Consider the following 14,610-nt stretch of genomic DNA (forward strand, 5'->3'; position numbering starts at 1 on the left):
AAAATAATATTGTTAAATATTATTGCAATTTCTAATATTGGTTTCCTATCTTAATTATTATACTTTAAAATATAATTTATTTCTGTGACGCAGCACTGAATTTTCAGCATCATTACTCCAGTCCTCGGTGTCACATGATCCTTTTATAAATCATTCTTATTCTGATTTATTATCAGTGTTGAAACTGTTGTGCCGCTTCATATTTTTTTGGAACCTGTTTCATAAACAAAATAAAAAGTTAAAAAGAACAGAATTAATTCAAAATAGAAATCTTTTCTAACAATATCACTTTTTATCCATTTAACACATCCTAGCTGAATAAAAGTATTCTAAAAGTTTCTTTAAACAAAAATAAAAAAATAAAATAAGTGTACTGACCCCAAACCTTTTTTATTTTTTGGAATAGTTGTGTATATTTAACACAATTTTTATTTTTAATAAATACTGTTGTTTTTAACCTTTTTATTTATCAAAGAATCCTGAAAAAATATCACAGGTCCCAAAAAATATTAAAAATATTCTCCCATTGTGTAATACAAATATGTGCAATAACCTTATACTATTTATCTCTTTACATCCTACATCCCTACAACTTTATTTATTCTATTCATATCCTGCAGTATTTTATCTATAGCACACCTGTACATATTTATCCTTTTGTGTGTGTGTGTGTGTGTGTGTGCTTTATTCATATTTATACATATGCGTATTTTATTCACATCTTATTTTTATTATCTGTATGTTGTTGTTGTGTCTGTGTACTGGAAGCTTGTGACACTAAAACAGATTCCTTGTATGTGCAAACATACTTGGCAGTAAAGCTCTTTCTGTCTTCTGATATGTGTGTGTGTAATATAGCCTACAGTAGGCTTATTACAGTATATATGAAAATGCATATTTTTCAATTAAAGAGAACTTATAGAATAAATATGGACTGCTTTGGGTGCTTGACACTTCATTGGTCATTTTGTGTTTTAAGAATGATATTCAAGGTTAAGAATGCGCTGGAAGTCAAGTCAAGTCACCTTTATTTATATAGCGCTTTTAACAATACAGATTGTGTCAAAGCAACTGAACAGCATTAATTAGGAAAATAGTGTGTCAATAATGCAAAATCACAATAGTAAACACAAATTTTTCAGTTAAAGACAGTTCATCATTGAATTCAGTGATGTCATCATCCAGCTCAGTTCAGTTTAAATAGTATCTTTGCAATCATTTGCAATCAAGTCAACGATATCGCTGGAGCTGAAGTGTCCCCAACTAAGCAAGCCAGAGGCGACAGCGGCAAGGAACCTAAACTCCATCGGTGACAGAATGGAGAAAAAACCTTGGGAGAAACCAGGCTCAGTCGGGGGGCCAGTTCTCCTCTGACCAGACAAAACCAGCAGTTCAATTTCAGGCTGCAGCAAAGTCAGATTGTGCAGAGGACTCGTCTGGTTCCTGTGGTCTTGTCCCGGTGGCCGTCTGAGACAAGGTCTTTATAGGGGATCTGTATCTGGGGCTCATCTAGTTGTCCTGGTCTCCGCTGTCTTTCAGGGCTGTAGAAGTCCTCTCTAGGTGGAAGTTACTTAAATGTAAATACGACTTTCCTTATCGATCACGTCTTCCCTCAGCAAAATGCACACTTTCTTGCGTGGCTGGATGTTGGAATCACGTTGTTTGCATTCGCTCAAACTGATTTGCTGAAGTCGAAACGCGGTCGTTAAAAAACCCAACTCCGTTAGCGTGAGTCCCACTCGCTGTGAAGAGGATTCCGCTTGGTCTTAAAGCCTCCCTGGAATGGCTATGTTCACAAATCAAACACTTCTCAAAAAAGAATGATTCATTCTCAATTTAGAGTTTGTTATTCATATGGTCTAGGTGTTCATACGGCATATGCCTTAAATACGGGACAAACTGCGTGCCGTATAGCTTTCATACGGAACGCTTCTTTGATGCCTTAAATACGGGACGATTCCGTATTATACGGGACGGTTGGCAACCCTAGGCACAGCACTCAATTCAGCATGTGTTTGTGTGTGCTGTCTGCGTCACTCTTAGCACGTGCCTATATCGTGCGCTATATCGAACATTTTTTCTATCGTTATCGAAGAGGGTGTACCGTCGATAAATATCGATACCGTTTTATCGCCCAGGCCTAGTCACAGTATATAATGCTTCGATATTGTTTGCTTACCTGTATTTATTAGTGTTGTCTGCTAAGTCAAGCATCGTTATTACTATTTCTTGTATTTGCCATCATTTTTAAGTGTAAAGTTTATGACGCTAGTGTTCAAATCTCATTTTCAGCATCACTGATATTTATAATTTCCTTTTATTTCCAGACTTCAAGAGCAAGAGCGAGCACTGAGATTATCCACCAAAGAGGCAACGGCTAAAGTAAGTCCACATTTTAATCACATATTAATCATCTGTTCTTGCCCTAGGCATTTTATTTGACTTTATTTTATTAACAAAACGTTTGTGGCACAAATGTATGTTATTTATTATTTTATTTTAATATAAGATACAAGAGAACAATTCTCGGAGATCTCAAAATCTCAGATAAATTTTGAAGTTTGTTTAAATTTTTTTTTACTGTAAAACAAGAAAAAAGACGCTGATCTGGAAGTGTATAGTGGAATAACATACTATCATGCTACTCACACTATTATACAGTTTGTTTGAGATTCTGTATCCCACAGTGCAATGCGCTCAACTTTCCAGTCTTTCTTTTCTATTTCCAGTTTGATGAATGAACCGTAAATTATCTTATTTACTAAATTGCATGATTTTTAACTACTAATTTGCTTATACTGGCCAAAATAATTTTTTATTTCATAAAATTCTAATAAAAATGTGAAATATCCATTCTGATAACTGGACATGCAACATAATAAGGTCATATGACAACATTGAGTGAATCGTGAGTTGAGTGAATCGTTACATCCCTAGTTTGAACTTTAACCTCAGTAAGTTGAGTGACTGCTCTTTTCCTCAGGTGTGTAATCTGTTTCTCGTGGTTCAGGTGGTGATGAGTCAGAGACTGGGCTCTCGTCTGCGACGGAAGGTCAGCGAGAGTGAAACACAGCTGCTGGCCCTTCATGAGGCGAAGCTCGCGGCCATCTCAGGTACCGCTCTTTCTGTGCTCATCTGAACCCGTCGCCTCCTGCGGCTGTTTCAGATGTCACTGTCACTGTGTGCTCGACAGCACTACACAATACAGAATGACAGGCTCAAAGTACAGCCCGTCCTCCACTGGGATACTTGAGTACTGCATACAAACACTACTGTTCAGAAGTTTGGGGGCAGTAAGATTTCTTAATGATTTTGAAAGAAGTCTATTCTGCTCACCGAGGCTGCATTTAATTGATCAAAAAAACAGTAAAATTGTGAAATTATTCTACGACTCAAAGTAGGAGTTCTCTATGTGGATATATGTTAAAATGTAATTTATTTCTGTGATGCAAAGCTGAATTTTCAGCATCATTACTGCAGTCTTCAGTGTCACATGATCTTCAGAAATCATTCTAATATGCTGATTTGCCACTCGATAAACATTTCTGATTATTATCAATGCTGAAAACTATGGAAGCTTATTTCTGCCAAAATATAAATAAAATAAAGTTTTTATCTCACTATTTAGACTATACTATTTAGATATAAACTCTGCATTTAATTTTAATTTCATTTCTTAACTTAATTTAATTATAAGGTTCTCTTAAAGTTTATGTGGCACAAAAAAAAAAAAAAAAAAGAGCTGTGAGATATTTCATTTGAAAGGTTCTCTTAAAAAAGTGTGGCACAAATTAAAAAAAAAGAAGAGTTGTGAGATTTTATTATTTAATTTAATTGAATTAGATTTTATTTTATTTTAAAGGTTCTCTTAGGAAAAAGTTTATATGGGACAAATTAAGAGTTATGAGATTTGTTTTATTTAATTTTATTGTATTATTTTTATTATCATTTAAAGTTCTCTTAAAAAGTTGTAGTTATCAGTTTTATTTTATTCTGTGGCAAGTTTATGTGTCAATTCTTAGACAAAAAGTTAGAATTGTGAGGAAAAAAAAGTCTGAATTGTGACGCATTTCAATGATGAATTTAATGAATCCTTGCTTAATTCATTAATTCATGTATTTATTAAGCACCAATAAACACAACAGCAGTTGACCATAGTGCTGTGCAAATAAGATAAAAACAATAATAAAATATAATGTCAATAAGAACAATAATAAAAAAACACAAAGTTTAAAAAGCCAAAGTAAGAAAATAAGATTTCAATTTAGTTTTTAACTCGTAGACAGAATTAGAAGTTTTCACAGATAAAGGAAGGCTATTGCAAATGCACGATCACCTCTTGCCTTTAATCGGGATCTAGGCTGAGACAAAGAGTACTTTTTTGTAGATCTTGTTGGCTTTTTTTCTTTTAATAAATCAGACAGATAAGAGGGTGCCAGATGATTTAGGGATTTAAAAACAAATACCAATCTCTTAAAATAAATTTTTAGTCAATAATAATTTTCAGTTTAAAGTCTTTAAGATCGGAGTAATATGCTCTCGCTAGGGCTGTGCAATATTGAAGAAAAATGCGATATGCGATAACTCATTAAATAATGCGATATTCGGTATGCTATACGATAATGCTTAAAGTGCCACATGCTCAGATGAAACCGTTTTACTCAGCTGTTGCTGAGTCAGTTCTGTGAACTTCTATAACTATCTTGTGTCATATATATATATATGGTTATTTGCATGTATGTACCAAGAGTTCCTGTAAAACCACAACAAATTCCTTGTGTTTGCGCACACTTAAGTGATGAATAAAGCTCATTCTGTTTCTGATTCTAATAAGAAAGCACCCCTACAACAACTTCTGAAAGTGAACGGTGGTGTTTTACTTGAGCATTACATAAAAATGTCATTTTAACATGAGTTTAGGAACTGAATAATAAAAAGGAAAAATAAAAAACTGCTTAGTATTTGCTCTTTGAATTCAATATGCACTGATTCTTATTTAAGCTACAAAGTTATTTAGGTAAGAGCAGTGAGTGGTTTTCTCTTCGTCTTTTGTTCATGGCCCCAAATATTGCAAGCTGTAGCGATATGCATATTGCGATATGTACATTTGCGGTACATTTTCGATATATTGCGCAGCCCTAGCTCTCGCTTACGAGCCCCAGTTAAAAACCTGGCTGCAGCATTTTGAACCATCTGGAGTCATGATATAGAAGACTGCGGTAGACCAACATATAAAGAATTACAGTAGTCCAGACACGACAAGACAAGGGCATGTGTAACTCTCTTAAGATCTTTAAACGATAACCAAAACTTGACTCTAGAGAGGGGTTTTAAATTAAAAAAACGTGACTTCACTACTGTGTTAATATGTTGCTCAAATTTTAGGGAGGAATCTAAAAGGACTCCCAAATTCTTCACAGTTGGTTTGATGGGAGTTCAAATATCCCAAATTATGCTTTACACTGGCCTTATTCACCTGAGGCCCAAACACAATAACTTCTGTTTTACTAGCGTTTAAGCATAGAACATTTAAAGACATCTCTAGACATGCAAACTGCAAAAGAATGAAAATATAATTCCCCCCCCCAAAAATCCTACTGACCCCGAAGTTTCTTATCTAGTTAGTTCTTAACTAGTCATGTCTATGAAGTCAAGCATCGCTATTACTATTACATATATTTGAACAATCCCCAAACACTAAGTATTAAACTTTTGCACACAACTCCAAACCGCACTTAGAATCACCCTAGCTACGACCTAGTGACTGCATAGCAACACTCTGGATTTCTTAGATTCTTGAGAAAAAAACTAAACAAAAACATTTACATTGTTTCTTTTAAATCTCTGACAGCATCCCTATTTGCATGCTATCTGTAGTATGTAGTATGCAAAATTGGAATTAGTGTGTCACAAGTCATAGTATGCTGATAGTATTCTTATTTCTGGTGGTGTTTCGACTAATCGTTTTGATGGTTTTCATCTAATATTCTGCTTCTGTTTGGTTCTCGCTGCAGGAAATGACTTCAGCAGTGCGAAGGAACTGAAGGCAGAAATCAGGAGCGCGTACGGCGAGAGAGATCGTCTGGAGGGGCTGGAGAGGAAGCTGGAGAGGAAGCTGAAGACTCTGCGCACAGGAAGCGGACGGGATCTGAGCCGCATGAAGGAGCAACACAACCAGATCAAACTGGAGCTGCAGGAGAGAGAAGCCCAGTACGGTGAGTAACACGGCCTTAATAAAGACTCAAGACCAGTTGATTTCTACTGACACAGGGGGGAGCCATTTCTTCATGAGATCCAGATACGTCTCAGATCAAAATGTAGATGTTTTCTCTAGTTTTCTTGGGTTCAGTGTTGATTTATATGGACAGGATATCTCTGTTCCTCACATTTGCTGTCAGTGTCTCTCTGAATTGTGTGTTTTCAGTCAAATTACAGTATAACTTGTCCCTTGACAGTGAATCCATATTGTATGAGTATAATATGACAACAGCTCTATTATTATTGATTATGTTGAATTAAACAGCTGGGTGAATCTCACAAAGGAATTGTCATATTTCACTGCAAAATTAAAAGGAAAAAAGGTTACATAAGACTGACATGACACCTTCATAATCATGACATGACACATGAAGGGTTTTTATGCATGTTTATGACAACTGTCATTAAGTGTCATTTGCTCAGTTATGTCATTTTTAATGCAAAGATGACATTGTTTGAGATGTCTTTGTAATGGGCTATGGTTAGGGGTAAGGGTAGGGGTAGGGTTAGGGGTAGGGTTAGGTCAAATAATGTCATATTTGCATTAAAAATGACATAACTGAGCGAATTACACTTAATGACAGTTGTTATAAACATGCATAAAACCTCCTTCATGTTCATGATATGTGTCATGTCATGATTATGAAGGTGTCATGTCAGTCTTATGCACACCCCTTCAAGTAAAGTGTTACCGGAAAAAAATATATTTGTAATATATGCACAATATTTTAATATTTGATATATAATACAATATGTAACCCAATTTTTCAGAGCAATTTGTGCTTTTTTTTTCATTTTGACATTTTCATGACAATTAAACATGTTTTACAACATCTTATTACTGTAATACATTAATTAAAATCCTCGTATCCAGACACACGCTTTATTTAAAATTAGCATGAATTAAATTCAGTGTACAAATATTATTATAATGTATGAGTACTTCAGAATTTATTTATCCATTTAGCTTTTTTATTCAATAATGTAAATTATCCTGCAGGAAGCTTCATTTTTATTTTTATTAATTAAATTTTTTTTTGGTCACAATTTTTCACATTAATGAAAAACATCCTATCCAGATACATGTTTGTTTGTTTTTAAATCAGCAAATTAAATTCAGTGTATAAATACCGCCATAATGTCTGAATTTTGCGGAATTTATTTAATTATTTATTTATTCATTTATTATTTCTCTAGGAATTCTGAGTATATATCTCGCAATTCTGACTTTTTTTTCCCTCAGAAATGTGAGTTTACATATTGCAATTGAGTTTATTTTTTTCCAAAATTTCAGACACCTGACTGCATATGCAAAATTCTGAGAAAAAAAGTCAGAATTGTGAAATGTAAACTCACATTTGTGAGAAGAAAAATCTGAAGAAGGTCAGAATTGTGAGAAAAAAAAGTATATGTCATATACTTTTAAATAAAAATGTGTAGATTTTTATAAAAAAGTATATATTTATATTTTTATTCAGTGGCAGAAATAAGTTTCCATCGCTTAGAAACATTGATTAACATACACTGATCATCTCTGGACGTGGTACAGTGATGGTAAAACCATGGTTCTTCAAAGACTACCGCGATATTGTCCAAAAATAACATGCTACCACCATAGCTAGTTGAAAAAAATGTGTGCAAATGTTCAAATCATTATCATTCGCCAATAAACAATGGTACAAAGTCAAAAACAAATCTTCAGCAAGATAGCATTTCTTACGAATCATGTTTTGGTCCCAGAAATTTGAGCTTTTTCTGCTCCATTTAGTAATTGTTTTCTGAGGGTGAGATCATGACAACAGCTCTTTGTTTCTGTACAAGCCGGGGCAAAGACTCGTGTTTAAAAATACCATTTAATATGCGTAAATATCTTCCTAATTACGCAAGTGCCAACCCAGAAGCAAACTGTAACCCTGGCGTGACACAAACCCTTTTCCTTATGCCCAAAACAGTGATTTGATGGCAGCTATGTGTTATTACGCGAGTGGGAAGACAGGCTAATAAGAGCCTAGCAGGAGCAGCCCGTTCATGTCAAAGATCTTTTGTGTTCTGTATCATATTCGCCCGCTTTGCATATTTAGCATCAACGCTCAGGCTATGATTAGCTCACAATCTCTCTCATCCCGGCACGAAGACGCAGACCAGCCGAGCTCTTTGTTGAGCAAAATGTGTGTGTGTCAAATTAAACAGACGAGTGTAATCCCTCTAACGGCTGGCTGGATTCCCGTTGGCTGTCAGCCGCGTCTCCTCCTGTTGTTGGACGTGTAGGGAACCGAATAAATGACAGGCCACCTCCCGCAATCTCCATCCTGTGTATCCTCACGGGACGCCAGAGTCAAGTCGAGAAGAATTTAATGTGCATCTGGTTATTATCTCCAACTAGTCATATGATACCAGACCTGTGAATTCATCTTGTGAGTTCATCTTAATGTGCATGTAGTTATTATCGCCAACTAGTAGGGATGTAACGATTCACTCAAATCACGATTCGATTCACGATTTTGATTTCATGATTCGATTCACAATTTTTTTTTTTACAACATTAGATTTAAGACAAATTATAAATTAAATGTGTCCTTTTATTATTGCTTGGACAAAATGCTGCACGTTTATTTGTGAAATTGAAATATAACACCATAATAATATACTAATATAGCACTTTGTTTATTATTGCTCTTTTGTTGGTTTTGATTGCTTCTATTGTCCTCATTTGTAAGTAGCTTTGGATAAAAGCGTCTGCTAAATGACTGTAGCTAATCAGCTCATGGGAAATATGAATAATTAACCATAACTAGTTATAATTAACTATTCATATTTTAGATCCACTGTAGATATTTAGCTGACCACTCAGGGTCAACCGTCTTGTCAATTCTAAGAACGTTAATTTCCTGGTTAAAGGAAATAACTTTCTTACTGTACAATTCTATAAGTTTGTAACGTAAATCTGCATGATTATTGACTCCGGTTATGAGTAAACAATTTTGAAACAAAAACAGAATGGTTTGACTTCAGTTTTGTGAAACTATACATACAAAAATATCTGCATGAAACCGAAACAGCAGACGAGCTGAACGAGACGCAGATTCACTCTCTGCCAGCAGGTGGCGCTTAAACCCTTTCCTTGGTTTCCGCTTTAAACAAAGCAGCGCTGCACTTATGAACTTTAATATGCAATATACAGAGGCAAGATGACAAGAAAAAATACCATCTACACTTTTCTAAAGACAGCAAGTTCCCCTCAGACATGCATTCATATAAACTCCTACCCCTAATTGAATCGCGATTTGTTTAGCATCTCAACCGATTTGAATCCTCAATTTCAACCGGCTCACGGTTAATCGTTACATCCCTACCAACTAGTCATATGATACCAGAGCAGTGAATTTACACCGGTGATGTGAGCTAGACGTTTTGACATCCTTTTAGTTTGTAAGCATTAAATACCCGGTGAATTTCCCAAAACATGTCAAAAGCATGTCTAGATCATATTGCACCTCAGAGACAAAAGGACAAAAAAAGAAAAAATTATAATTTGCATGAAGAAAAGGAAACCTATTTTATGATAATTGACATTTAGTGAATATAAAATTAAATAAATAAATAGATTCTGAAGTATACATTTAATTTAATGTATTTAAATTAAGTATTATACACGATTAATTTAAATCATGCTTATGTTCAATAAAAAATGCTGCAAAAAAGATTAAATTATATTTTGCACGAAGAATTTTTATTTATTTATAAGTATTCATCCATTATGGCAGAACTTGCACACAGAATTTAATTTATTCTGATTTTAAAAAAGAAAGAAAATGATGTGTCTATGTAGGATGATTTTCATAAATGTTAAAAATGAAAGCCTTTTGCAGGATAATTCATATTATTGAATATAAAAGACATAAAATAGCATTTCTGAGAAAAAAGTCTGTTGACTTCTGCCATTTGTCTAAGGTGATATCAGAAGTTTTTTTTAAAACGTTCTTTTCTTATTTATTTGGTTCCACAGTGTTTACTGATTTTCAGTTTTGTATAGGCTACCTATTTAAACTTTGTGTAAGTTATTTGTTATTTTATATTAGGCATATTGCATGGTGTATTTTTATTCATGGCCGTAGCCAGGCTTTGAAATTTAGCGGGGGGGCTGTTAAAGAATTGTGCTATAATAACCCCTACAAATACAACTCATTATATACACTATAAAAGAGACAGACATGTAGATGCTTGTGAAAGATGTTTTCTCTGTTTTGGAGGCATGATAATTTTTAAATCATACCCTATTGCATCAAAATTTGTTAATACTTTACTATACTTAGGGGTGGATAATTTTATCACCTGTTTATTATTCATATTACTGTTATAGTTTTTATTAATAACCATTTCTATATAGCTGATAACATTGTCTAGTGCTCTAATGACTATTTTTAGCATGATTTGTGAAAATTTAACTACTATACTGAATGACGTATAGACTTCTCTTAATGGCTAGTGTTTGTGTATTTCATTTCATTCTGTAACCTACTTGTTCAGCAGATCTGTGTACTAGTGATAAATGCTACTGTTTTTAACAGTGTTGATAACATTTCTGACAGATAATATCATGATATTTTGTGTTTCCCTTACCGAATGTGCTATCCTGTCAGCAATAACCTGTCCGTGGGTTTTTTTGATTACTGTCAGTGTTGCCAGATATTGCTATTATTTCAAATCTTTTGCAATTAAGATAAGATAAAGATATCGCTGACCGTAAACTGCAGCATCCTACTTTATTAACTTTCTAAAGTGTCAAATTAAGTGGAAAAGACAAGTCCAAATATGCTTATAATAGTTGTATTTGGCAACACCGGCTGCGCCCGCGCCCGCGCCCTCACTCACAACTCTCTCAAGTCTCGTTCACTCCGCAGCGTCTCGCTCGCAGCCATCATTTTCATACCACGGACGCTAAACATTCCTGCAAACTGTCTAAACTGAATTTTCATGTCATGCAGACATTCATATTAGGAGTTTAACAGCAAATTAGTCATTCAGAGGACACTTTTTTTTTTTGAACATGAAAAATGTACCGAGGTCCGGACCTTGGTGACCTCAAAGCTGGCTACGGGCCTGATTTTATTCATTTTGTTAATACAAGTTTTATGTTCTACGTTGTATTTTGTTGAATTGAATTGAATTCAATCAATTGATGCCGAATTACCGCTAATTTAAAAAGTGAAAGTAAAATGGTCACGGCACGTTTACAAGCTATTTAAACCCGAAGGAAAGCGAAGAAAAGAGGGAAAACTCGACCCCCTCCCCCCCCACCGGTGTTGTCACGCATCGATTAACCGGAGGGAAAATTTCCTCGCCGTCACAACCGTAGACTGATGTCTTGTCTAAGTAGTTTGACCAACAGCGTGTAGGCATTGTACATAATTGACCAATCGTGGTGTGCGAGAAGGCGGGATCTACAGAGAATGGACAAAGCAATGCAAATAAACATACATATAATGTGTGAGGACTGTAGCGCGTCCATAGGAAGACAAAGCTAAAACCCGAACATTTTAGTCAATTTAGACATTTTCCCGGCCAGGACCATTCAAAATATTCAAAAACTGTATAATGTACCTTGTCAGTGATTACCATTGTACAGTACCATATTACTATCTGTAAAGACTGCTGAAGGTTTGAGCTGACAGGACTCATGTGATACTGTTTACATCCATTAATGCCGTAGAGCTCCTGTTTTACTCCGATACCTCTATCACAGGGAACAAATGAAGGTGCCTCGTTGTAGGGTGAAGTGTTTTGTCCATAGGAGGAGATATAATTAGAGGAGCAGTAAATGGAGCGGAGAATGTGCGCAGGTGACGGAGGCTTTGTGTGTGTTTGCTGTGCTATATCTCTGGGTTTCTGCAAAGATTCACTTAACTAAAACTCTATGCTCACACTTTTTTTCCCCCGCTGATTTTGGAAGAGACAGACCTTTAATTTCTTATTGACGAGACTCAGATTGTGTTGGATGACCATTTGCGCATCGCAGTGTGCTGCTGCCCTCCTTTAGTTTGGGATGCAACGCAGTGTTATTTTAGTATCATTGATATAATATTATAGTTTTTATTAATATATTGATTATATAATCATGTATAATATCAGTTTTTATTTATGTTTTTTGCATTTTCATTTTAATGTAAAGCTTTTGGTAAATGTATTTGTTTTTGTCATTTTTATTAGTTTTTAGTTTTTTTATGTGTATATATTTTTATTAATGTTTTGAATTAGTTTTTTTTACTTTCATTAAATTTAAGTTCAAGTTTTAGTAATGTTTGTGTTTTTGTAATTGTTTTTAAAAAAAAAATCTTTATTCTATAGTTTTTACTAATATCTTGAATTAGTATTTAATTTTTTTTGAGTTTTCACCCATTTCTATTATTTTAAGATATATGTAGTTTTTAAACATCTGTATAGTTTTTTTTTTTTTTTTGTTAAATTTATTTGAGTTTTAGTAATTTAGTAAAGCCAAAACGAAAATTGAATTAAATACAATTAAAATTAAGCTTTACAAAATTAAATAAAAATAAAAAAATTAAATAATATTTCAGCTACTGGCCAAGTTGCCGTTTTTATACATTTTATTTCAGTTAACATTTGTTTTATTTCCAGTAACAATTTATTAAGGTTTCAGCTTTAGTTAATGATAACTCTGATGCAAAGCATCACTATTATATTGTCCTTGAAAATCCCTCAAAAGGTCATGCAATGACCTTTTTGCCACTAGCTTAGCATATTGCTTCGAAATCAAAGCTCATTATTGTCAAACAGCACACCTGTTTATGCTCACGGTTCGTGCTCGGGAGGTCAAGTTGGGATGCTCCTTGTAACCACGGCAACAGTCTTTTGTGTGTCAGACTGTCTATAAGTGCTGACTAAGATGCTTTTGTGCCTCTCTCTCTGTGCTGTTGTGCTGAAACTCAGAAACTCCGACAGAGGCCCATTAATCACAGCTGTCTCTTCTGACTCAATTAAAACGACAGGCTATTCCTCTTATTGCACCAGCATTTCATGCCCACGCATCTGCATCTGCTCCGAACACACGGCTGCAGGTGTAGCGTCTGCTTTTGAGGCCTGTTAATGCTGTAAAAGAGGCTTTGTGTTCTTTTATGCACGACAAATAATTACCAGCTTTCTCTGAATAAATGCATGCGCTTTTTGCCATCATTAGCTCATTAGCGTCCTTCAGATGCATTAGCTGGATGTTTCTGTTTGTGTTCACACCACACTGCACGATAGTTGATTCTCAAGTTGTCAGAAAAGTGCTAATTAATGAAGTCATTTCACATTTCGTCACATCTGAGCTTACCTTATTAATGAGGCAAGACAATCAGCTCCTGAAAACAAGAAAAAGACATGCTTTTGACAAGCTTTCTGTTGTTTTAATACCTCCAGGTGATGTTATGCATGCTTTTGTCACTTTTTATTGACAATTATAATAATCAGAATTGCATACTACCATACTACTCATACTATTTCTGCTGTATGCATACTGTATACTAGGGCTGTCAAAATGGCTGAAAAACTAAATTCGAATTTTGTACTTAAATATTATCAAAATAATATATAAAATATAAAATGCATAATTTCAGTTAGGGTGAAGAAAAAGCTTTTGGCTTCTCTTCTGAGGCCACAAGAGGGCGCATCGAGCAAAATATTACTAATGCACGTTTATTCAAAGCATAAGATTACATGACTATCTGTGAAAAAAGTGCATAATGTTTAATATAAGGTTTATAAACCAATTATAATTAAGTTGCTTAAACAACTATAAACAAATCTTTTTGTTTTCTTCTGGATATTAATGGTATTTTGGTAATACAATAAACTGTCTGTCTGTATCCAGCATTTAATTAATCTGTTACAAGAAGGAAATAATAAAAACATTATTAACCTTCAGGCTAACATATTATTTGACATATTAACATATTGTTATTATTGAACACTTTTAGTGTCACACATATAGATTTTACTAGTATACATAATAGTATAGTATTTTACTAGTAAAGTCACAATAATCCTTTTATCGCATTACTTTAAATACTTTATTGTAGGGCTGCACAACACATGCTATATTTAACGCGCATCTTCAGAAAGAAAAGCCCGGTTCTGTAATCAGCGGTAAATCTCCATCACCTGCGGGCTTTCACATTGAGCAGCATTAACTACACAGAGCCGTTGTCCACTGACAAGCTGCGCAAAAAATCACGCGAATATGAACGTGGCAGCTCGTCAGTGAACAACGGCTCTGTGTAGTTAATGCTGCTCAATGTGAAAGCCCGCAGGTGATGGAAATTTACTGCTGATTACAGAACCGGCTAAAAAGAC

The 14,610-nt window shown here is 34.6% G+C and overlaps 1 protein-coding gene across 2 annotated transcripts in view; it reads left to right on the forward strand.

Moving 5' to 3' along the window:
• The window catches only part of LOC107557735 (disrupted in schizophrenia 1 protein-like), a 61,340-nt gene that overhangs the window by 31,410 nt on the left and 15,320 nt on the right, over positions 1 to 14,610 (forward strand). For both annotated transcript variants that reach the window (XM_016241261.1, XM_016241262.1), the window contains exons 7-9: positions 2,328 to 2,382; positions 3,011 to 3,113; positions 6,015 to 6,215. In XM_016241261.1, coding sequence (XP_016096747.1) covers positions 2,328 to 2,382; positions 3,011 to 3,113; positions 6,015 to 6,215 — 359 coding nt within the window. The remainder of the gene's footprint in view (positions 1 to 2,327; positions 2,383 to 3,010; positions 3,114 to 6,014; positions 6,216 to 14,610) is intronic.

This window comes from Sinocyclocheilus grahami, unplaced genomic scaffold, assembly GCF_001515645.1.
Source record: "Sinocyclocheilus grahami isolate Dianchi unplaced genomic scaffold, SAMN03320097.WGS_v1.1 scaffold616.1, whole genome shotgun sequence".
NCBI lineage: Eukaryota > Metazoa > Chordata > Actinopteri > Cypriniformes > Cyprinidae > Sinocyclocheilus > Sinocyclocheilus grahami.